Genomic DNA, 23,741 nt, shown 5'->3' with positions numbered 1-23,741 from the left:
TCAACTGAGGAAAGGACAAATGAAATATGGAGTATTCATGAGGTAGAATACTATTCAGTCATACAAAGGAAGAAAGTACCGACACATGCTATAACATGATCGACCTTTAAAAACACATTAACTGAAAGATGCCAAACACAAAAAAAGTATGTAGTATATATTAGTCTACTTGCTGTTACTATAATAAAATACCTGATTCAGAATTTTGTTTAGTTCATGGTTCTGGAAGTTTCCATTTTGACACTTATGACTCCATCAGAAACACAACACTAATGCTTAGCATAAACTCTGAAATACAAGCACAACCTACAGCTAGGGTCTCACTACAGAATGAGAGCTCCTCTCAAGGCAGCCAACAAAGACTTTCCCAGCCAAATAAAGGCAGTCTATACACCTGGCCAAAAAGTTCCAGGAGTTTTTCTATGTTCAACTGAGCTGTCTGAATGTGGCCCCAGCCAGGAGTCGAGAGCAGGAGAGCCTGAGTGCTCTCACTCTGGCCAGGAGAACAGGACCAAGGCCTGCTTTCCAATGCCATGAAGCCATGAGACAGAAGCCCCTCACATCCAGATCCCAGTCAGTCTTCTGCTGTGCTCCTTAGAGACCCTTCACACCAAACTGTGCTGAAAACAAACACAGCCTCTTCACTAGGGAGGGAAACTAGTTAGGAGATCTGTTTCTAAGCCATTACCACTCAAAACTATCCAGACTTGCCTCTAGGAAACAATGTGCAAATTAAATGTTTGCAGAGAGATCAGAAGACACAGGCAAACATAACACATCCTACAAATGAATGAAGAACAGAAAGACAACGAAGATGGATCATAGCACACTCTCTTTGCAACAAAACGAATACTTCTCTAAAGCTTAAATTTAAAATAAATACTACAGCATCATGTTCCACACTGCATAAACCAAACAAATGAGTTCCCAACACAGTTTATGATCTATTTAGGGTTTTAAATTTTTAAACACACCATGTCAGACATCTCCCTCAATCAGGCACCAAGTGGAATTCAGGAGAAATATGGAGCTAAGATGTAAGAGCGGAGCACTGCAGGCTCTTCCCACACCAGCCAGCGAGCACACAGGAACGAACCTTCCATTGTCCCCCTTCCCAAAGGACCAGCTTCTGGGGCACTCAACTGTCACCTTTTATCTCCAAACCAGGCAGGCAGATCTTGTTTTATCAGTGTAGATCTGGAGCCCTTATTCTTTTGCCTGTTTCTCCTCTGTGTTCCACATTCTGAAGTCCACGAAAGCACCCAGGCATCAAATAGCCCAAGTTCTGGACTTGCTTAAACAGCATAGTGACTGGCAAGAACAGCCTACATTCTGACATGGGGGAAAAAATGCTCCAAGAAGTCAGAAACCACATGCTGTGACTCAACCATACATGGTCTTAGCATGTCTTTGTAGTTCCTTCTCACCGAGACCCAGAGGCAGCATTCTGAAACCAGAAAGAAGCCTCCTGCTCTCAACCCACACCCCACAGGGCACGTGACCCTGACAGGGCCCTTGCTAAGAGGCAAGAATGCAGGGTGGGGGAGCAATGACACACCCTGTGCAGGCCACAAGCCTGCCGCTCCTTTCCCTCTGCTACTCTCACCTCAAGAATTTCCACAGGCCAACAAAGGGCAGGCAAGGGCCCGCACAGGGCCAGCCTGTGCACTACAAGGAGACCTTTCAGGGCCACCCTCAAGCAGCGCCTGAGCATGAGGTCAGCCTGATTCTACCCCCACAAACACAAGCTGACTTTGTGGCCAGATAGCTGTCGCCCTGTGAATGGAAAAGGGTTTATTTCACCCAGAGTGACCTCACTCCCTATACCGGAAGCATGACCAAAGGAACTATTTTTAAATAGGTACATTAGAGGCAGGCATAAGAACCTAGGGTTGCCCCCCACTCCTCCTCCATCTGATCTCTGATCCCAAGTCACCCCAGTGTGCTCACTTCCCCCAGTCTCTCCCTGTTCCATGATGGTCACCTCGGATAGGGAATCTACAAGGGCTCCTCCTTTATCCATGGATCTCTGGGCTCTGGTCCTGTGACCCACAGTTGTTTTTCCTGCCCCTCTTGTCCTCGTTTCCTTGTTCTTTCTCTGTCATTCTAGCTACACAGCCCAGCAGCTAAGCACGTATTCGCACAGTGCAAACCCCAACTCTACCTTAGGTGGCTGTTAAGATCAGGTGTAAATTGGTTAAATGACTCATTGCTTCTTCCCTGTAGAATGGGATACCAGCAGCACCTACTGTATGGCAAAGGACAGTGGTGATAAAGGATGAAGATACAGTTAAATGCTCACACTAAGTCTGGCATTTGGTATTACCCTATAAGAAGCAGTTCTTAAAATACTTAGTACTTATTCATGCCACTTCCTCCATGAAGCCTTCCTGGGTGACACCAGTCAATATCTTCCTCCGGAAGATTCTGTCAGGAAGCACAGGTACCAGATGAGTTGTTAGGGGGTGTTACATGGAGCAGGATACTTGAATGGGAATCAGGTGTGTAATTATAAAATTTATGCCGGAAGCACATACCTTTGGCTTCAAAACTAACTATACAATTGCAATCACAGTGTTTGTTCCAAGAGATGTAACCTTAGGCTTTCATTCTACTTGCACTGAAATAAGAGCAGAGCTCATACCACAGACTGCTGAGACACAGAATTCTTACCACAGGACCACAGTGGGTCATAAGCATGGAACCTAGAAAGAGAGCATCACACTACTAGAAAAAATAAAAGTAGTAAATGGTATGCTGGGTGCAGCTCACTGGTAGAGGCCTCACTGAGCCTATTTGAATGAATGTAAAGGGAAATCAAACAAACCTTCAGTCAAAGCGCTAAAATCTACCCTTTTAGTCTTTTGTTTTGTTTTTCCAGATAGGGTTTCTCTGGGTAGCTTTGGAGCCTGTCCTGTAACTCTGTAGACCAAGCTGGCCTCGAACTCAGAGATCTGCCTTCCTCTGCCTCCTGAGTGCTGGGATCAAAGGCATGCACCACCAACCACCTGGCTCACATTCTAGCTCTTAAAAAGTTTTGTCTTTTAAATGTATATAATGGAAGCAAACATGTATGTGAATGCAGGTACCTGCAGAGGCCAGAAGAGGGTGACAGATCCCCTGGAGCTAGATCTGCCGGTAGTTGTGAGCTTTGTGAAGTGGGTGCTAAGACCAAATTCAATCCTCTACAAGTGCAGTACATGCTCCTAACTGCTGGGCCTATTTCCAGCCCCATGGGCTCAAACTTCTTGCACCAAACATGCAAAGTTAAACCATGATGCTAGTAGGGACTGTGTGGTAAATAAACCAATCAACACAAAGGAAGTCTGGCATAGACTCCTCAAGGCACCCAAACCCTTCATCTCTCTGCCTCAAAAGCTCTATAGTATCTTTCTGCACAGGACCTAGAGGATTTTACCTTGTCTTTTGAGTGGCATACCATATTTCCCATTGTGGTGCCTTACTCAGTTTATATTCTAATCAAAACCATGCAACCACAATTAGAAATGCACTACCCAACAGGAAGCTCGAATAGGCCTATGCTAACTAAAGGATAAATAGATCAAAAGCTTTTAAGACAATGTTTGCTGGGCTGGGGTATAGATCAGTAGAGGGATTGCCTGGTTCATGCCAGACCCCAGATTGCATTCCCAGCATAAAAAGGAGAAAGAAAAATGGTTGTTTTAGAGCAAAGTCTAATTAAGTGGCCATAGTGTAGCACAGTATTGGGTCACAGTTTGCCCCATTAAAGGCCTGGCTTCTTTACCTCCCCAGTGCCTGCCTGGGAAGATGAAGAGCTGAGTGGTGTACTAAAGGGAAATGGGCCTTAACAGCTAAGCTTTCCCCTACCACTTCCCTGGGCTGAGCAGCTGCCCTCTCCTCCTGGCCAACTGGATCTTAGTAGAACAAATCTGTCCTGAGCCACGCCAATGCAGCACAGATGAGTTGAAACTGATTGGCTTAGGAGCTCAGGAGAAAGCCTACCTCACTGCAAACACAAGCTGCATGATGTCTTGTGGCTTGTTAGGTAATGAACATGACATTTGGCCTCTACTTGCTGACATTTTGGTCTCTCTTTTTTTTTTTTCAGAACCTAGGACAGGAAGAATTGAGTTGTTTATTGGGGTTTCTTGAGATCAACAGTCTAATATAGCTCATCAAGAGGCCTACTATGGGGAGACAGGAAAAGGTCTTACATACGTCTCCAGAAATGTCACACTCCAGGCATCCCTGAGTACAGACTGCCCAAGAAATGTCTAAACTCTTGCCCTAACTCTCAGAGGCAACACCACCCAAGTGGTCTGTATAGAAAGGCTAAAGGCCTCACAAACCACTCCCTGGTATCTGTGGTACTGCCTAAGATGCATCATCTTTCCATAAGTGTTTATAACAAGCTGTGATTTGAGATTCTGACAGCCATCCATTTGACAGAGATGTGCACAGTTCTATAGCAAAGACTGAGGTTATCAGAAGCAGCTAAACAAAACAGAGACCAAACACAATCCTCTGACATCAACGTCCACTACCAACGGCATCCACCTGTGGCTCTCCCAAAGCACAAAGCTATTGAGGCTAGAAAGATGGCCCAGTAGCTAAGTGTTTGCTGCCTGAGCATGAAAATTTGATTTTGGATCTAGCACCTATGTAAAAAGCTGATCATGCCTACACATGTTTATAACCCCAGCACTGCAGTGATGGATAAGAGTATTACTGAGGCTTGCTGGCCTCCAATCACCAACCGAGCTCTAGGTTCAGTGAGAGACTTGATCTCAAAGGAATAAGGCAGAGAATGAGAGTAGATCACCTGCTGTTCTCCTCTGGTCTTCATGATCACCCAGACACACATCATCACATCCATAGACATAACTAGATATTATACCAAACATTAATTAGTTCAATTAATTAATCAATTAAAGCTCAAGCTCTGGAATGGCTTGCCTGCTGGAACTGAAAGCAGTGGACAAGCTTGAGACAGTTCAGAGACCAAGTATAGTGGTTTTGAATGAGAAATGTCTCCTACAGCCTTGGGTATTTGTACACGTGGTCCCAGGTTGGTTGGTGGCACTGTTGGGGAGATTCAGGTGGTACAGTCTCGCTGGAATAAGTATGTCATGGGGTCAGGGTGGAGGCAAGCTAGCTAATTAAAAAGCCATGCCAACTTCGACTCTGTGTTGTGCTATGGTTCAAAATGTAAGTTTTCAACTTCCTGCTGCCAAGTTTTCAACTTCCTGCTGGCATGCCTATCGTGTGCTGTCACGCCAACACACCATAATGGACTCTTATCCCTCTGGATAAGCCCAAATAAACTCTTCCTCTATAAGTTGCTTTGGTCATGGTGTTTCAATACAGTAACAGTCACCGTAACAAACCCCAAATCACAGTGGTGTGGAATCCAGCCCCCTCTAAATCATGTTTCTCATACAACTCCATCAAAACCCACAAACTTACATGCTCCTTCATCTGCTTGGTCACAGAGGATGACATCATCACACAGCAGAGGCCGACAACCAGGACAAAGTAGAGTAAGTACATGAAGCGTGTGGTTCGAGACTGTCGGACCTTAGGGCAGCAGCCACAGCAGAGGGAGCATCCAGCGGATCCGCAACAGCAGGCCAACTAGGAAAGACACAAACACCCTCTCAGCATGAGCAACTGTGACTATTCCTCAGGGTCATGGAACATGAGCCTCTGGAACCCCTGGAATTTCAAAGGTGGGTAAAGTGTCTGGCTATTCATAAGCCCCTCTAAGCCACACCTGAGTCTATGCTTAAAGGTACAACTCTTGGTGAGTTCTCTCCCCAGTCATTTTAGGATGGAGTCTGGCTGTCAGAGGTCACCAGCCGCATGACACTAAAGGTTGGAAATTTCAGCTCCCCACTCTCTCCTCTCAGGGAGAGAATGGGTGACTGAGTTAAATAACTTGTGGCTGGTGATTGAACCAATTGTGATACATATTGGCATGTCTACAAAAACCCTAAAGAGTGGGTTCAAAACTTGTGTCAGTAAATGTATCCACTTACACTGGAGATGTGCCCCATCGCAGTGAGAACAGATACTACTGGGGTTTGAACCCTCTGGGGCTCCTCACCCTGTACATTTGGCTGGGTATTTTTAACATTTACAGTAAGCAGAGAAATGAAGTATAGAGCTTTCCCTAAATTCTGTGAGCAATTCGGCAAATTACTGAACCCTAGAAGTAAAGGGTAGGAGCTCAGGTTTATACCCAATCAGATAGACTGCAGGAGTTTCGGATTGTGAGTAGCCTCAGAAATTGAGACAATTTTGTGAGACTGTACCTAACCTTGGTAGTGTCAAGTTTGAAATGAATTATAGGAGACCTAGCTGGCATTCTATCTATACAGACCACTGCTTTACAAACATATACCCTAGCTTTTGGTTGGTGGACTTACAGGCTTCAGAATGAGTATTCTTTTGGTCATCATGACCATAGGACACTAGGAGTGTGTGGCAAAGCTTTTGCTAGAAGTAGTCAGATACTGTCGTGAATGATGAGCACTAATGGCTTGGGAGATGGCCAGGAATAAGCAGGAAAGGGACTTCCTCAGAAGTGCATAGTCACTGCACTTAAGAGAAATCAAAGGTTTCTGGGATCAGCTAAAAGCAAAAAAAGGGTTCCATGAAAGAGTACATGCAAGGATTACATGAGAAATAAGAAGTGGAGCCAACAATCAAATGTCCAGATCCAGAGTCTAAGTCCAAACTGTGTTGCCTAGGACAAGGCTGAGCTATAGAAGGAAGCCTGCAATCTGAAACTCCAAAGTCAAGCTCATAGGTACCTCTCACACATGCACTATTTCTCAGTCTCATGCCCCTGGGGGGGGGGGGTGTATCTTTCTAGGCTGAGTGGGGCATGGGCTCAGTGAGCACAGAACTCCTGCTATACCACTAAGAGTATTCAAAGTCTTTCACTTGGGAAAACTAGACCAGTGTGCCACATCACCCTGTGTGTTACTCATGTGTGTACATGCATGTGGAGGCTAGAAGCCTATATTGGGCGTCCCTCCTCTTTCCTAGCTTTTATTTAAGCCACACTGTCTCAGATAACCAGATTTTCTGCATTTCAAGTTCAAATGTGACAACACTTAGCCCATTTGGAAAGATCAGTCCTTTAGAAGCAGTTTTCTATAGTTTGGGCCTTAAGCATTGCTCAAATGACCACACTGTAAAAGACTGGCCCAGCACAGAATGATCTAAGAGCCTAAGAAAGGTCTGGTCACAGAAAAGCACAGACAGTCCCGGGCTCCCTTTGTTTGCTATATGCTCCCCTCATGATGTGCTACTTATCACAGGCCCAAAACAGCAGGGACAGCCAATCACATTCTAAAATGCTGAGCCCAGTAAGCCTCTTCCCTTTATAGGTTGGTCATCTCAGGTGTTTTAGACGTAGCTAGAAAGCTTCGAGCTAATGGTAGAACCATACCAGAGCAGAGTCAATAGTTAAGCTTACTATCTCCACAGAAGGGAAAATGAATACATATAGACATTTAAATGTGTCGAAGAGTGACAGAACATGATTATGAAAACACTACAATGAAGCAAGCAGTATAATCCTATTCTATCATTAAAGTCATGTATCAATGTATGCACTGTATTTGTCAAACATTACTCTTAACTTACAGTGCTACGGGCTGGTAGTAGAGAATTTGCCTAGCACATGCATCACAATTGGTCTAAACACAGTATTGCCAAAAACCAGACATATGTACATTTATATGTATGTACATATTGTATAAAAATTCTAAAAAATACTGCAATTCAACAGTTGCCTTCCTCTACTATACTACCATAGCAATAAACAAAGTAATACATGCATGGCCTTAATCTGAATTTTGACAAATGCACCAGGTGGAACTGAAAACAGCGTCTGTGAAAGGACACTACAACTCCAGGAAACTGTTACTCCACCTGTGCTGAGTGGCCACGGTTTAGAGAACATAACTTCCAACAAAACAGGTTCCATCCAGCCCCTGCTGCCAGAGTTTTCTTACCCCGGCATCACCCCGGCACCATGGTGCTCTTCCTGGCTGGCCTAATCCCAAACTGTCACAAGTTTGGAGAGAAAAGCTAGTGTTCTATGTATGGCTCTTCAGGGCATAAGGCTTTTACCAAACAAATCAGGCTTATAAAACAAATGAATGTAGGGTTTCCAGCACCAAGACTGAGCTGTAACATAAACTAGGGACTTTGGGAGGGAGACAAAGGAGAGAGATAGTCATGGGACATAACAAACGTGCCACTGTGCTGGGGATGCTATGAGAGATGGTGATCATGGGAAAACGCTGATGTCACTAGGAATGCTCATACTGAGAGGATGCTGGTCAGTTGGGGGGGGGGGAAGACCCACCTCTGTCGTGACAGGGCATATGTAAAATATGTCTGTTTTCTACTCAGTTTTGCTGTGAGCTTAAAATTACTCTTTTTAAAAACCTTTTGTTTAAAATAAAAAATGAACAAAAGCAATGCTGTCCATCCTTGCCTCAGTAAATTAATGCTGAATGAGTAATGTCTGGTGAAGTCATGTGGGTGGCAAATTCCTCAAACCAAAAGTACAAGCAACTTTGGTCCCTGGGGCCAAAGTCACAAACCACATGTTAAACCCTTGCATTTCTTACTAGCATCATATCACAGAGCACTAAGGACTTCACTTTTTATTTTACTTCTTTTGTTTTTGAGATTATATCATCTCACCCTTCCCTTTCTTCCCTACCCCTAAACCTTCCCATATATCCTCTTTACTCTGGTTCAACTTCATGGCCTCTCTTTTCATTATTGTTGTTACATTATACATATGTATATTTCTAAACACATAAAAACCTGCTCAGTCTGTGTAGTGCTATTTGTACTATGTTTTCAGGCCTGACCACTTGGTATTGGAAAAGCAATTGGGGAAGACCATTTCTCCTGCTCTCAGTATTCCCTAGCTGCTGTAGGGTTGAGGTCTGGTGAGTCTCCTCCCTATAATTTTTAAACTCTTCAGAGGGCAAGGCTTACAGTTATTCAAAGTTCATATTTGTGAATAAACACCTACAAGTATTCAAATACTTAGTTACAAACATTGGGAATAACCTTATAAATCTTCACAAGGCCTAGTGTTAACTGTGGGCTATGTACCCAATGGGATATTGTTTTAAAATGAGTAGATTAGTATTACTGATCCTGTGTCTCCTTCAATATTCATGTGGTGAAATACTAACCTCCAGTATTCAAAAGTGTGATTTTTTGTTTGGTCTTTAGAGGGTAAAGTTTTTAAACAGGATTCCTGGAAAAGTCCCTAACCCAGTGGTTTGGAGAATACAGAGTCATCAGGACTGCCCTGTGAGACGAAGACATTAAGGAGCCATTTATAAGATAATCTGCCAAAACCTCTCTCTGGGGCTTTTAGCCTCTGGAAACATGAGAATGATTTTTTGTTTAAGCCATGTGGTTGGAGACATTGAGTGTGGCCACCCCCACTAACACAGTCCCCATGTGCTGACACAGGCTAGCTATGCAGAAGGTACATAGAGCTATGTGGGAAAACATAAGACTACTACCACTGACTACCAGGGGAATTCCCTAGATATGGGGAGGGAAAAGAAACATCTACTTTACACTTGAGTTTTTACAATGTGTGTATTCCTTTTGTTTTGTTTTGTTTTGTTTTGGGACAGGGTCTTAGGAAGTACAAGTTGGCTTCCAACTCTCTATGTATCTGAGGAGGGTCTTGTACTGATGATTCTCCTCCCAGTGCTGGGATTCGGGCACATGGCACCATACTTCACAAGTAGTCACATTTCTTTTCTTTTTAAAGAGCAGCACATGCACCCTGGGCTGCATGAGATCCTGTCAAAGGAAGAAGGGAGGGGAAAATCTAAGTATTTTAGAAAAGCAATGCAGTTTGAGGATATTTCTATAAAAGGATTTGTGAACATAGTATGGACTAAGTGATTCTCTTCCCTTCTGAAGAGCCCTTCTGTCCCTCAAACAAATCACAAAGAGTAATTTGTCACTCCTAGAGCCCTTCCCACTGCCCCATCTCACTTCTGAGGCATGCTCAACACAAGCTTTCAGACAGTGCTTTGTCCCTGCCTGGGAAAGGCTCAAAATTAAAGACAGGCCAGCTGTGCTCACTCTTCCCCTTTGTCTAAGGAGAATCCAAAACATATCCCACCAAAAGTGAATACCATTCTCCACTCTCCCTTCCTAGCCTTGCCCACCAGCCCTGGGAAGTCATCACCCAAACACTGAAAGAGGCCTATGAGGAAATGTGCCAGGAACCATGAGCTAGGGTTGGAGTAGCTTCAGGTATTTCTATTAAGTCAAAACACAGTATCTTCATTACATGTAAATCCAAGACAGCAGTACAAACTGAAAATAGCAACATATCAGGAGGCCTGCAAGTGTCAATGCGTAAGTGTGAACGTATAGTGGTACCCTAACTCACAGAAGAGTCCTCCCTGCCTTCTTTCACAATCCCAAAGGCCTAAGTACCAGGTTCTGAAGCTCACAGCAAGTAGCTGTGAAATGGGGCAGGAGTGGGTCGGGACAGTCAGGGATGGTAGAGGTAACTTGAGTGTGAAACTTAACTCAGGAGTTTGGGTGCCGATGCTCATGATCACACAAAACTTCAATTCTGGGCCCATTTCTCATGAATTCATGGTGTAAAATTCATAGGCAACCAAAATTCATGGTTTTTTTTTTTTTTTTTTTTTTTTTTATTACAGAGAGAAAAAGAAAAAAAAAAAAAAAAAAAAAAAAAAAGATCAGAGCTCTACTGTAGAAAATTGAGCTCTGGAAGACAAGCAAAGCTCCAAGAGAGTCCCAATGGGGGACTGCCAAAGGGGTTCTACTTGCTCCTGCATGGGAGGGGGACCTGCTGAAATATTTATCTACAGGCTCTTTATACAATTTATGAACTGGGAAGAGACTGTTTTTATCAAGACCAGCTAATTCTCTGAGTAAAGCTGAGTCAACAGAGATCCACATGCTCTACACACACACTCCACTGCTCCAAGCAGGGAAGTGATCAGGCTTGTTCACACACTTACTTAACCTAGAGGAATCGGCATGCTTTGATGCTCTCTGCATCTCTCACTTGTTGCTAACTGTTGGCTTCTACTAGTCATTAGCCACAGCCAGAATTACTACTCACTGACTTTGTAAGGTCTGCTAGCTGTCAGACTATGCTCTTTGTTCTGGATTTTACATAACCAGCTAGAGCTTTACCACAGGTCTTTTTCTTTTACTGTTGTGGATAGTTGAGTCTTCTTATAGTTTTCCAAGATGTAGTTATAGTTTCTTTTGGCTACCTCATGTTTAACTCCTTAATTATAGGTTGGTCTAGGGTAGTCATCTTTTTGGAACAGGCAGAATAAAATAGGTGAAAAATTGTTAAAAACTGTCCCTACTTATAATTTAGCCAGCAAAAGAATACATGGGAAAAAGTGCCTTGTGTGTACTTTCCTGGGGGGACTTCAGCCAACCCTCGCTCAAAGCCCGCCTTCCCTTTTATCCAGTCAGACCAGTTATCTCATACCCAGCTGCAAGCCCTTTCGCTTCTCATTCCCAGTGCTCTGGATCTCACCATCTAACCCTCACATTCGTTTTGTTTTTTGTTGTTGGGGTTTTTTTGTTGTTGTTGTTTTCTTTTGTTTTTAAATCATAACAGAAAGGGCCAGATCTGAAAACTAGAAGGCCAGAGTTTTAAATGGGCATGCCCTAGGTCCTGAAATTATGGACCACACAATCAGTATTTGCAGCTCTGAGTTTATGAGGGCTCACCCTACTGCACAAGGGTTAGGTAGAGGAGTAAAGGTGCCAGCATGGTGCCAGGCAGTGCATGCTAGGCAGTGTGTGCTGGGTACAGTCTTTTAAAAACACCATAAAATACTGAAGGGGGTTAAAGGAGTCATCCTGTTGAAATAGTGCATACCATGTGACAGGAGACAGAGAATGGGGAACTTTTGTATTCCACACTGTAAGGATGACTCTACACATATGCACTAGTAATGAGATGTTGGCTCTTGGTTAAGTTCCCAGGCCAGGCAATACCTGAGTAGACACAGAATTGATACCATCAGACAGTGGACAAACTCAGTAGTCCAAGAAGTACCCGAGACAGCCAGAAAGAGACGGAAGAAGTATGAATGGCAGACACCATGAATCTCAGGATATGGTGGTCACCTGACTGGAGGAGGCACGGTTAAGCTCTGAGATGATAAACAGTCTTTGTTCCCCTCTTGGCAAAAGCTTGTGAGCTAAAGATGAGACTGTAGGGTGTTTCCACGAAGGGTTAACCTACCAGCTGCTCAGGCCTATGATCATCTAACTAAAGCACAATTTACAGGTTTAACATACATTTCTGCTCACTGACAAACAACCCAAGCTCAGGCATAACAGTTACAACTGTAGCTAGTCCTCCAGGTACATACAGTCAGCTCATCCCAGACTCACAATGACTGTGCCAAAGTGAACTCAACACAAATACACACATTAGGAATGTTATTTATCCCTCACAAACAAAGCTTACTTCGTCTATATTATATATATATATATATATATATATATATATATATATATATATATATATATATCTCCAATCTCTTACTCTCTGCAGGAGACAACAATTACTGTTACTGCTGCCACTGCTATTGTCTCTGCTAAGGAGTGGGAGGCGGGGGGGGGGGGGTGCTCAGGGAAGTGAAAGTAAGCTGGTGAGGAAAGAACCAGGGTTTCACCTGTTGAACTCTTGTTTCCTGCTTGCATGAGTTAACACAACAGATCACATAGGCCAAACCTTGGTTTCCTCTCAAAGGGAGAATGACTGAGTTGGGAGAAGCATTTTTTTTTCCTGCCCTATACAGCCAGGGGCCAACAGTCACCTGGCTTTTGTGCCTATCTTCTCAGCTTCTAGGTCTAGCAGCAGGGGACCTGGAAGCTCTCCAAGCTTTCTGCCAAGCAGATCAATTACCAAGGCACCAAACTCCTTACCTCCTCACCAAATCCTGCCCAGTTCCTTGCTCTATAGAAACAGCCAGGCCATTCACTCACTCAGCCTGTATTGGTGTATTCCTGTTTACTAAGAGAACCATTTGCTCCTGGGACTGCAGCAGTGAACATGGAACTCCACTCCCATCACCAAACAAGGAAAGAAAGATATTTGTAAAAAAATGGCCAACTACATGTTTAAGAAGAAAAGGCATGCCAGGCACATGGAGGCTCATGTCTACAACTCGGCACTTGGAAGGGTGAGGCAGGAGAATCGCAGTGAGTTTGAGGTCAATCTGACCTGGGCTGCAGAGCTATAATCTAACACACAGCAACAATCAAGAGACAGAAAGAAGTCTAACAAGAAAAGGAAACTGACTAAGAGGAAAGATGGAAAGTAAGGAAACTTGAATGTTCAATGAACAGTTCAATGAACTGATCACTTCAATTTCAGCAGATCCACATTTAGAATAAATATGCCCACTGCAATGATTTTCCCAGTCATACAGAAAGCCACCCGTGGTGTGTTCACTGCAAGCAACTAGTAACACAGGCACACTAAGTATAGCAGCACTGGAGATAAAAACATAACAAGACAGAATAGCAACAACACCCACAACCCAGAAGATAGTTCAGTATGCCAACAGCACCAAAGAACTCCGGGTTAGGGGTGATTATGTTAGGCTGTATTTCCTGAACTCTGCAGCAAGTACCTATCTAACAGTTAGAAAACCACTGCCCCAAGTTTCGGTTTCAGAAGAAAACAAACAGCATTCCTGCTCCATCCTGTAGGTGGTAAGTACTCAAACATTAGCTAAATGAACCAGCGACCTAATAAAAGAACTCTGTGTCAGCCAAGAGGCCAACGTAAGACTACCAATTAACTGAGGCACAAAAGATTAAAAATTTCTACTGTACTCTTAGGAATGCTGAATTTGGTAAGGCTCTGTTACATGGTTTTACCACAAAACAAAAACACAAACATTAGAACTGGGTATATGGCCCTGTGGTTAAGTACTTGCCTAATACGAAAAAGATCCTGACTTTGATCGGTGACAAACACACAATAATAAATAAATCTCTGGGACTCTGCTAATGTTTTTTGTGTGTGTTTAACTAGTGTAAACAAACCTCTACTTGGTGATATCTAAATCATTAACAAATGAAAATATTAAACAGCTACCTAAAAGGTCAAGCAGGTGACTTCTCCTCTTTGGTTCAAGAATAGCCAGGCTTCTCAGTGGTTCCCAGTAGGCAGGCTGGCAGACAGGTGTTCCTTTTCAGTGTGCTAGAACACACTGGTTTCCACCAAAAGTTTAGTCAAGGCTCAATTCAGTACCCTTGGCCACCAGGACCAAGCCTGCACAAGGCCAGGCTATGAGCACTCACAAAACCAGCGCCTGTGATGGATGGCATCACAGTGGGGCCCTGGCCAGAGCTGTTCTTCGGAGGAGCTCTTCCTCCCAAGGTTAGGATTACTCTCCTCCTCTCAGACAGAAGATGGAGTCTTCCCATCACACTGCCATCTCTACTATCAGGGAGAAGAAAGTATGGATACAGGAGCATCATTTGTACCCATCAAGGAGAAAATCTCTGCAGTAGAATAGACAAAAGGGTGGGGGAAACCTCCCACTCCAGAAGAAAAAGCTGCCGGGAAACGAATCCCTGGAATTCAAATGGAAGTCTAGAGAAATAGGGAAAGTACTCACTGAGTTTAAATCACTATTGCAAATTAGCTTTAAACTCCCCTCAAAGGTGGGAGAGAATCTTGCTTATCTTACTTTATAAATAACAGCTTATCAACTAGCAATTACTGACACTCTGAACCCCAAAACTGCCTCCTGTGTCATGGGGATTATGCTGCAATGGAGAGATCTGTGAGTCCTGTCCAAGAGCCACTGAGTGCCAGCTCAGTTCCCAAACCCTGCCAAGCCACAAAGCACTCTACAGGCTGGAGACTAGGTCACAGAGATGGAGAAGTATGCTCTGGCATGGGAACAGCAATGAGTTCATTTCACTGCTCTCAGAGAGCTGAGCTTGGAGGGGCTGGAGCTCAGGAGTGCCAGTGTGAAGGGCTTCGTGGGAAACATGCCTCTTTTCAAGAAAAATTTTCTGCCCAGATGCAGACACTTGGATGCACTATAATGCCACAAACAATACAACATTACAACAATACAAAAGAAAAAAATGTTTACCAATGCTTCCTAGGGGGGGGAAAAAAAAACTAAAAACAAAAAAACCCACTGCCCCAGGACCTGACAATACAATTTCTGACCTCAGAAAGCTCCCATTCTAGTAAATAAATTTTACCCAAACTTAGTCAACCCAATGTGGGACATATCTGCAAATGTAAGTGGAAAGCCTTGGATATAATCCAGTCTTCTCATTTTCCTAAAGTGAGACTGGGTGTCCAGAAAGGTTATGATTCAAGAACAAAGTGATGGATATTAGACATCAGTGGACAAATAAAAAAACTCCATGAACATTAAAAGCTCAGCATCCTGGAAGAGGGTTCAGTCAGTAAGTAACTTGGCCTCTGGGCTCCACGCTTCAGTATGTATGGTGTAATATATGAGACATTCAACATTGCTATGTGCAATCATGGCAGATAAACTGAAGCAGCATTCCGCTCACCCTAACAAATGGGCAGTAAGCATCTAGTGCATTTTGAAAGGTTTCCATCACAACCTGAGAAAACCAAAATATGGAGAACGATGCCCACTCCAGGCTGGCCACAAAACCAAGAGGCTTCCTGCGGCTACAGCTGTGTCCTGATCAATGCCTAGCCTTAATGAACCTCCTTCCCCACCTTCTGAGAAGCAAAGAGCAGGAAATTCCCTACCCACCCCTCCACTATAGAGGGCCAACTACCAGTCACATCCCCTGCCCACACCACAGAAAGGTCTGTACTCAAGTAAAGCCTTGACTGCCCAGTGAGAAGGTTTTCTCTTTGTGGTCTGTGTGTGAAGGAGGCTCTCACACAGTCAGGCCTTGAGTGCATTCTGTAGTTGAGAATGACCTTGAACTTCTGACCCTCCACCTCCACCAAGCTTTGTTTACTTGGTGATGGAGATGGACCTGACTCAGTGCTTCATGCATGCTCAGGATGTATTCTAACAAACTGAACTGCATCCCTAGCCCCAAGATGGTTCTTTCCAAACTTGTCTCTCAGTGAGAGCTCTGCCCATTTTATCAACCTTAGATTGTTTAGGGCAGTTAGAACTCCAGATAGTATTACTTTTTAGGATCCACAAACTGCTCCATAAACAGGAAAAATTTTCATGTAAATAAATACGTAAATCAGAAAGTGGTTTGGAAAACTGTCACGGAGCCATGTGCCAGAGGCAAAGAGCAGGGGCAAGAGACAGATGTGATGGTGGGGGTGGGGGGATAACCCACAGGCCACCCTCCCCTTCCCAGGCACTCTGCTCTGGACGGAGGCTGTGGGGACGTGAGAGGGCTTACTGGGCGGCTTTCCAGGGAGCCCTAGCAGCAGCTGCACTGGTTTTCTATGGCTGAGAAAATCCCTCCTCCTTCCTCATAGTTAATCTTACCATCCACCAATCCCCAAAACATCAGGAAGTCTCTTCCTAGCTCTCCTCTCATTTCATCCCGGAAACCCATCTCCTTCTCCCACTTCAATGTGAAATGCAAAGGAGCAGTGTTGGCTTGTCCCACAAAGCAGAATCACAAGTTCATTACCTCTTCTAAAGGGTAGCAACCTTCAGCCACCTAGTTGACTGCTCCAGCCCCTTTAACCCCTTCTGAACCAGGTCCTCTTTCCAAGGCTGGCTGGGGCCCAACCCTAAACAGCTGGTATGGGGATGCTTGCCATCAGGGTGCACTGCCTCAGTGGCAACAGCTGGTAGACAACTATCACATACATACAATTCCCCCTGCACGACCAACATGAGACGCAGCCTTCTTAAAATGTACCTGTGAAGGAACCTGGGCCCAGGTGAAAATGCAGTTCAGTGCCAGAGCACTGCATGCCTGGGGTCCTGGACTAATCCCCCAAAACACTATCTATCGGTCAGTAGGAGTTAAATAAAATAATCACTTCTACCAAAATACCAGCAGAAACAAAAATAGCCATAAGCAGGGCCTCCCTGCTCCAACTTTTATTTTCCTCTTTATTCATCAGGCAATGGGGGTAGGGGGAGAGATCTAGAGAGGTTTCCCTGGATCGTTTTCATGAAACAGGTCATTGCTCACACTGGAAGTAGTGACCCCTCTACTTTTAAAAGGCAAAACTCTTTCATCTTCCCTACACTGTGAAGGCCAGCTCCCCAGCATCAAAGTCAACTGTGAGAACCCTGAAGCCAGCCGGAAACGTACAATGTGAGCTGTTAATTGGACTGGGAGGTAAACAGGCCCAAAGGACAGGCAGTTCAGAAAATGAATCTTAATTACTGTTATTTGCACAGTCAAACCCAGTATTCCTCCAGTCAGCTCGAGGGATGAATGTGGACTGAGCAAGAGGGGTTGCCTCTGAAGACTACACCTGACCTGCTCATTCGTTTCTTGAAGCTTTGCTGCTCAGTGAGCAAGTGTGCTGCCCACAAAGGTGCTTGAGAATCGGTAGTACTCAGTTCCACTGAGAGCAAAAAACGGAACCTCGCTGGGCCCAGTCCTGGAAGCATGGCCTCTCATCCCCAACCTGGATTTCTCACGCCCAGCTCCTTAGACCTCTCTTATGCCTTACACGCCATCCCAAGAGGTCTACGACTGAAACTCAATTGTGACTGCCTCCTACTTTACAACTTTCAGATTTTCTGTATATATTTCCAATGCCCAGGTATCTTGGGTTCTGCTGCCCCAGGAGGGGCTGCCCCATCCAGGGCTAGTTAATGCCTAGAAATAGCAAGATGTTTGCCTGATAGTACAACTTTAACCAAGCAAAAGCCTCCCCTCCACTCCAGGAAGGAACACACTCTACCAATTACCCCAGGTTCTGAGCCAGACTAACCACCCAGAATCCAAAGAAATTACCCTGCCCACCTCACTCCCAACATGTAGACACTGCCTGTGGGCCTTTCTCAAGGAAGCTACAGCAAAGGAACAAGTCCAGCCTATTCCTGTGGCTTCCCAGGTACTGAATGGTGCACCTTGTCCCTCTCCTCTTGGCAGCTAGAACAATTATTTTTGCACTGTAGTTGTCCCCTTCTCACCACATCTGAATAGTAACAGACCTTACATTTCAACACACACACACACACACACACACACACTCTCTCTCTCTCTCTCTCTCTCTCTCTCTCTCTCTCCATGGTTTAATTTTTATTTCTTAATCCCATAAATTTTCTTTAAGCCTCCACCACCTGCTCCCAATTATATATGGGCAGATGGCAAGGAGAAAGAACACAGCATAAATACTAATGGTTAGTTGGGAGTTCTATGGTATTTAGCTTGCTTTTTTATGAACAAATACACTAGGGGTCCTATCTGATTCTTATCTCTAACTGCCTCAGTAAACACAGTACAAGCAACAGCTTTGAAAAGAATAACACACCCTGAGAGCAGGGCTCAGTAAGAGTCAAGTCAATGCTCTGATGAAATAAAAATAAAATGCATCTTTACACAGAAATTCTTGGAACCTTCAAGCATCCAGAATGAACTAAAAGCAAGCACATGTCAGCATGGCAGAAATAGGTAGAAATCAGAACCACAGAAACTCTCTGCCCAGCCCTGACCTCCATTCTTCATCATTCCTCCAGTTCTAAGCCCACACCCACCCCACTCCTGCCCCTGTTAAAGGGCTTTCACTTACAGAATCACAATCCCTTTTCAGGAACCTGAGTCACCAAAAGGTCAACTATTACAGAAACCTCTTTTGGAATGATCTCTGACCCCAAAGTCCTCCTGGCTCCAAAAGTCAGTTCTCCCTTACCAAATCTCTGGAATATTTAGAGTACAGTGTGACCTCTCTTCCACCTGGCTCCATAAAAAAGGCTCAAGTCAAGAAGACCTTACAGTGTATGCAATGAGGCCAGCACAGCAGCTGGCTGGAGGCTAGCCTTTCTCACCCACCTCACTGGGGGCCAGTGCAGAAGCTTGCTCTGCAGACACAGCCGCTGCCATATTGTTCAGAAAAGCATTCTTAAAATGTTTTCAAATAATGGAAAACTGCATGCATCAGATAGGATCCATTTAATATCCCAATAACTCTTGCTCTACATTGAATCTTGAGTGTCCCCTCCCCCCAAAGGTCATGTGTCTTGAACCAGACTACAGTCTAAAGAGAGGAAGCAAAACCTTCAAGCAATACAGCCTAGTGGAAAGAATGCTATGGGGTGGGGTGCCCTTGAAGGGCATTTGGGACCTCCAACCTCTTCTGTGTTTCTTAACTGTATGGTCACATGAGAAGAGCCAATCTCCTTATGTATTCCTCCACAATGTATCATGCCATTGTAGGCCCAAAGCAACAGGGCAAGTGACTGAGGCCTGTCCCTGCGAAACCAAGAGAAACTCAATCCTCCTCTTTTATGCTATCTCAGGCATTTGTTACAGTTCTAGAAAATGGAGTAACAGGTAAGGGGCCTCAGCTATTGGCACGGATTCATTTAATCCTCCCACAGCCACAACACGAGTACTCTCAACTACTTTTCATGAATGAGAAAGTATCACTTTCAAATATGTGCTACTTTTAAAATCACAGCAAAAATCAAAATATACGATAGTTTTGAAAAACTCAAGGAGGTGTAAACTAAATAGAAGATACAGGATAGAAGAGAGAAATGGGAGTAATGGCAAGTCCGTTTATTCATAAATGAGAAATCCTGAGGGACAGATGTCAAGTAACTCTCCTGAAGTTCTAAGAGATGAGCTTCATTCCTTACCCTCTACTCTGCACAGTTGTGGCACCCTGAGCATGAAGTAGCCACCATGAGCTGCCCATGCATGGCATTAGTTTACTTGGAATTGACCTGACAAAAGCAACTTAAGAGAGGAAGGGTTTCCCACCACTTGGGAGGCAGAGGCAGGCAATGACTCTGGCTTCTGGGAAGGTGGGGGTGGGGTTTCATTGTGGTTCCCAGCTTGAGGGTCCTGTCCACCAGGGAAGTCACAATCAGAAAGCAGAGAGCTCACATAGAGCTGGAGCAGATGGTGACATCACTCAGTGCAGGATTTCCCACTCGCTGGCACTGACCTTAGTGCTCTTGACAAGGATGCTGCAGGGCATCCCAGCAAAGGCTTCCAAAGACTAGAGCCTCATTTCCTCAAACTCAACTTGTTGCTGACACTTGCTCAAGGTGGCTTACTTGGTGGCTTCTCTTTCCACTACTTAAGGAAATCCCAGGGGATGGGAAAACAAAGACACCCTTCCTCTGAGGGACAATCTGCTCTCTGGGAAATTGCAACAGCTTCATTACTCAAACTTTATATCAGGGTCCCATGAAAAGAAAAACAAACAAATTATTCCTCCTTGCATTTCTGCCTTCCAACTCATCATTTGCCCCTTTCCAGAGGGGCTGGGCAGTTTCTGAACCACTCAGAACAAATAACAAACATCAACAAAGGTATCTGCTCATTTATGCAGCATCTGCGGCCAAGTCCTGTGACAGATGCTATGACGTGTGGAAGTTTCTCCCAGCTGGTGAGGCAGTCACTGTCATTACCTCCACTGTGGCTGTGGGAAGCTTGGACTCTTGGCAATGTGATATTGACAGCCATATCTCTGCAGAGGTGAGGACAGGACCAGACTTAGGGGTAAAGCCAACCTAAGAAACTGTCCTACCTCACTTAACAAAGTGGAAAAGAACAGGAAAATTACACTTCACATGGGTACATGCATAAAGGTATACATGTGTGTCTCTTCATGTGAAGATGACATCATCTTTTTTTTTGGAGACAAGATCTCAGTGGCCTGAAACTGGCCTCGTCTGGCTGGCCAGTGAACCTGAGGGATCTCTACATGCCTGGTCAGGACTGGATTACAAGCATGAGCCAATGCCTGGCTTTTTTTATGTGGGTTCCAGAGTTGGAATTGGGTCTCATGCTCAAATATTTTGTTGACTGGCCTTTTCCTCCAGTCCCAGAACCACACTTTAAAAACAAACCAAAAAAAAAAAAAAAAAAATCAATAATTACCTTTTAAAACCCAATCAAAAATGTATTTTCCAATAAAGTTACTGTTTAATAAATGAGTATCTAAGACTAGTGCTTAAGATGACTCCTGTGGGAGGGGGAAGTGTGCTTCTGAGAGCTTCAGGGCTCAGGGCAGTCTCACTGTAAACACAACTATCTCTCAGAGCTCTAACACAATCTATTGCAAGGCTGTGATAGTAACAATCAAATCTCTATGAATATTTAACCTCCATATTATTCACAGAGATGGGGCAATCATCTTGGGAAAACCAGTTGCCAGTCCCCAAAGTATGGTGACTGCCAGTTTCACCACACTGAAACTCCAAATGAGTTCTTCTATAGGACAATGTTTAAAAATAAGAAGAGAGATGGCCTAGCAGTTAAGATCCCTCAGTGCTCTCACAGAGCACCCATGCCAGGCTGCTCACAAGCACCTGTAACTCCAGCTTCAGGAGATCCCACACCTCTAGCCTCCATGGGCACCTGTACTCAGCTGCACAGAAACACACACACTATCCGAATGAGCTTTCTGTTGCTGAGATAAAACATCATGACCAAAGAACTTGAGGAAGAAGGAGCTTATTTACCTTACAACTCTCAGGTCACAGTCTGTTACTAAGGGAAGTCAGGGCAAGAACTCAGAACAGAAGCCTAGAGGCAGGAGCTAAAGCAGAGGCCATGAAGGAGCTGCTTACTGACTTAATCGCAGGACTCACTCAGAACCACTTGTCCAGGGGTAGCAGTGTTCCCAGTGGCCGGGCCCTCCCACATCAATCATTAATCAAGAAAATGACCCAAAGACTTGCCTACCGGCCATTCTAAAGGAGGCAACTCTCAACTGAGATTCCCTTTTCTTAAATGTCTAGACTTGTGTCAAGATGACAAAAACCAACTGCCACATGTGTACACGTGTGTGCACACACATACACTATTAAAAGTAATAAAAACTGGGGCATGGGGTGCATTCCTAGCACTTGGAGGCAGGGTAGACAGACATCTGTGACTTTGAGCACAGCCTGGTCTAAATAGAAAGTTCTAGGCCAGCCAGGCTACATAGTAAGAGCTTGTCTCAAAGCAAACAAACAAAAAACAGCAACATAATAATTTTTAAGTGAGAAAGCTGAGCATTCAGAACTAAATCTGAGCATTTGCAGACAGTTAATCTTGTCAACATAATGAAATGAGGGGAAGAAAATTCACTTCTAATTATTCAACTAGACCTGAGTATCTAAATTCAGAAGAATGAAGTTGGACATTTTCTTGAGTGTACAAAAGTTCATGCTAAAGTCTACATGTAAGATCTAAAATGATGCAAGTCTTAAAATAAGACTTATTTGCATAAAAGGATTTTAGCTAAAAGACCTACAGCACAACCAAAAACAGAGAGAGGTTTTTATGCATACATCACCCAATTAATAACTTTTCTGTTGTAAGTGGTATCATCAAAGATGACAACTCACAGAATGAAAGTATTTTCAAATCACCTGCCTCAGGGGGTACAAACCTGGAATCCAAAACACATGAAGATCTCTTAAAACTCAGAACTGGGAAAGGATCCAAGCAGGCATGACTCCAATAAGCTCATGAAAAGACACTTAGCATTCTGAGTCATGAGTGCTGTGCAAGGAATGACAGTGACAGGCTAGTGACACATAGGTTCTGAGTGAAGTCACAGACGTAGAGCCAAAACTGCAGCTGGAGTGCTCTCTGGAAGGGATGGATCCGCTGGGAGGCAGGGAGAGCTCTTTTCACAGTGGTTGAAAGGAAAGAAGGTAGGGCCTATGGGGTACACATCTGTGTAGGACTCCTATCTGGATGGCTAGACAGACATCTAATTCTTCTGCTAAGATGTGAGCTCTCAAGTATGGCTTCTCCTTCTTAGGACCAACTATTTGTGCAATGCAGCACAGTACTCCAAGTCCTATTCATGAAGGATTGACATCCTCAAAATGCTGTCTAGAAAGACTGAAGCCAGGCTTGTGTGATGTCAACTCTTCTGGTCCTGAGAATGTGAGGAGTTAGCAGAGAAGAGGCAATCGGGCAAGAGGTCACAAAAGCAGAGGAGCATGACCTTGAAAGAATGCTCCTCACTGGCTCAATCTTGTGGCTTGGTCAGGACAACCCAGGACCACCTGCCCACACAGCAGCCAGACTTCAAAGAGAGATATACCTCCACTTTGCAGCTGGAAAGTCTGCTCACTTGCCTTTGTTATCTCCCTGGGCCAAGGACCATCTGGACCAGCTAAGAGATATGAGTAATGGGAGAGGGGAGGAGAAAACTAAGAAAGAAAAAGGGGAGGATCAAAGAGGATAGGGGCCCTATAAAAGACCAGCTCAGGGTGCACTAGATGATCTACCAGCTCTGCCAAAATGGTGCTTTCTGCTTCTTCTTCAACAAACATCTAATCTATTTTCACCTCTCCTGGGTTCTTACTTCTTTTGTCCCTTGGTTTAAATTCTTTATTATCCTGCAGGAAGATCCTACATAGCAACCAACACTCTAGCATCCATACTCCTGTTACAAGAATAGCCCTAAGGCAAAAGGAACCTAGCTGTGAGGTTACAATAGCCCAAGAAAGTCCTCATCCTAGAGTGGGGTTTATAGTTAGGAAAAAGCAAAGCCAAAACAAGATATCAGTACCAGTTCACACCTCTAGGACACCCTT

The 23,741-nt window shown here is 44.3% G+C and overlaps 1 protein-coding gene across 1 annotated transcript in view; it reads right to left on the bottom strand.

Annotated features, from left to right (window-relative positions):
- Positions 1-23,741, bottom strand: part of Serinc5 (serine incorporator 5) — a 78,663-nt gene that overhangs the window by 36,304 nt on the left and 18,618 nt on the right. Inside the window, exon 2 of the mRNA XM_051182969.1 lies at positions 5,449-5,616. Within this exon, the coding sequence (XP_051038926.1) occupies positions 5,449-5,616 (168 nt within the window). The remainder of the gene's footprint in view (positions 1-5,448; positions 5,617-23,741) is intronic.

Source organism: Phodopus roborovskii, unplaced genomic scaffold (genome assembly GCF_943737965.1).
Source record: "Phodopus roborovskii unplaced genomic scaffold, PHOROB, whole genome shotgun sequence".
In the NCBI taxonomy this organism is placed as follows: domain Eukaryota; kingdom Metazoa; phylum Chordata; class Mammalia; order Rodentia; family Cricetidae; genus Phodopus; species Phodopus roborovskii.
This window is presented reverse-complemented; position numbering and strand designations above follow the sequence as displayed.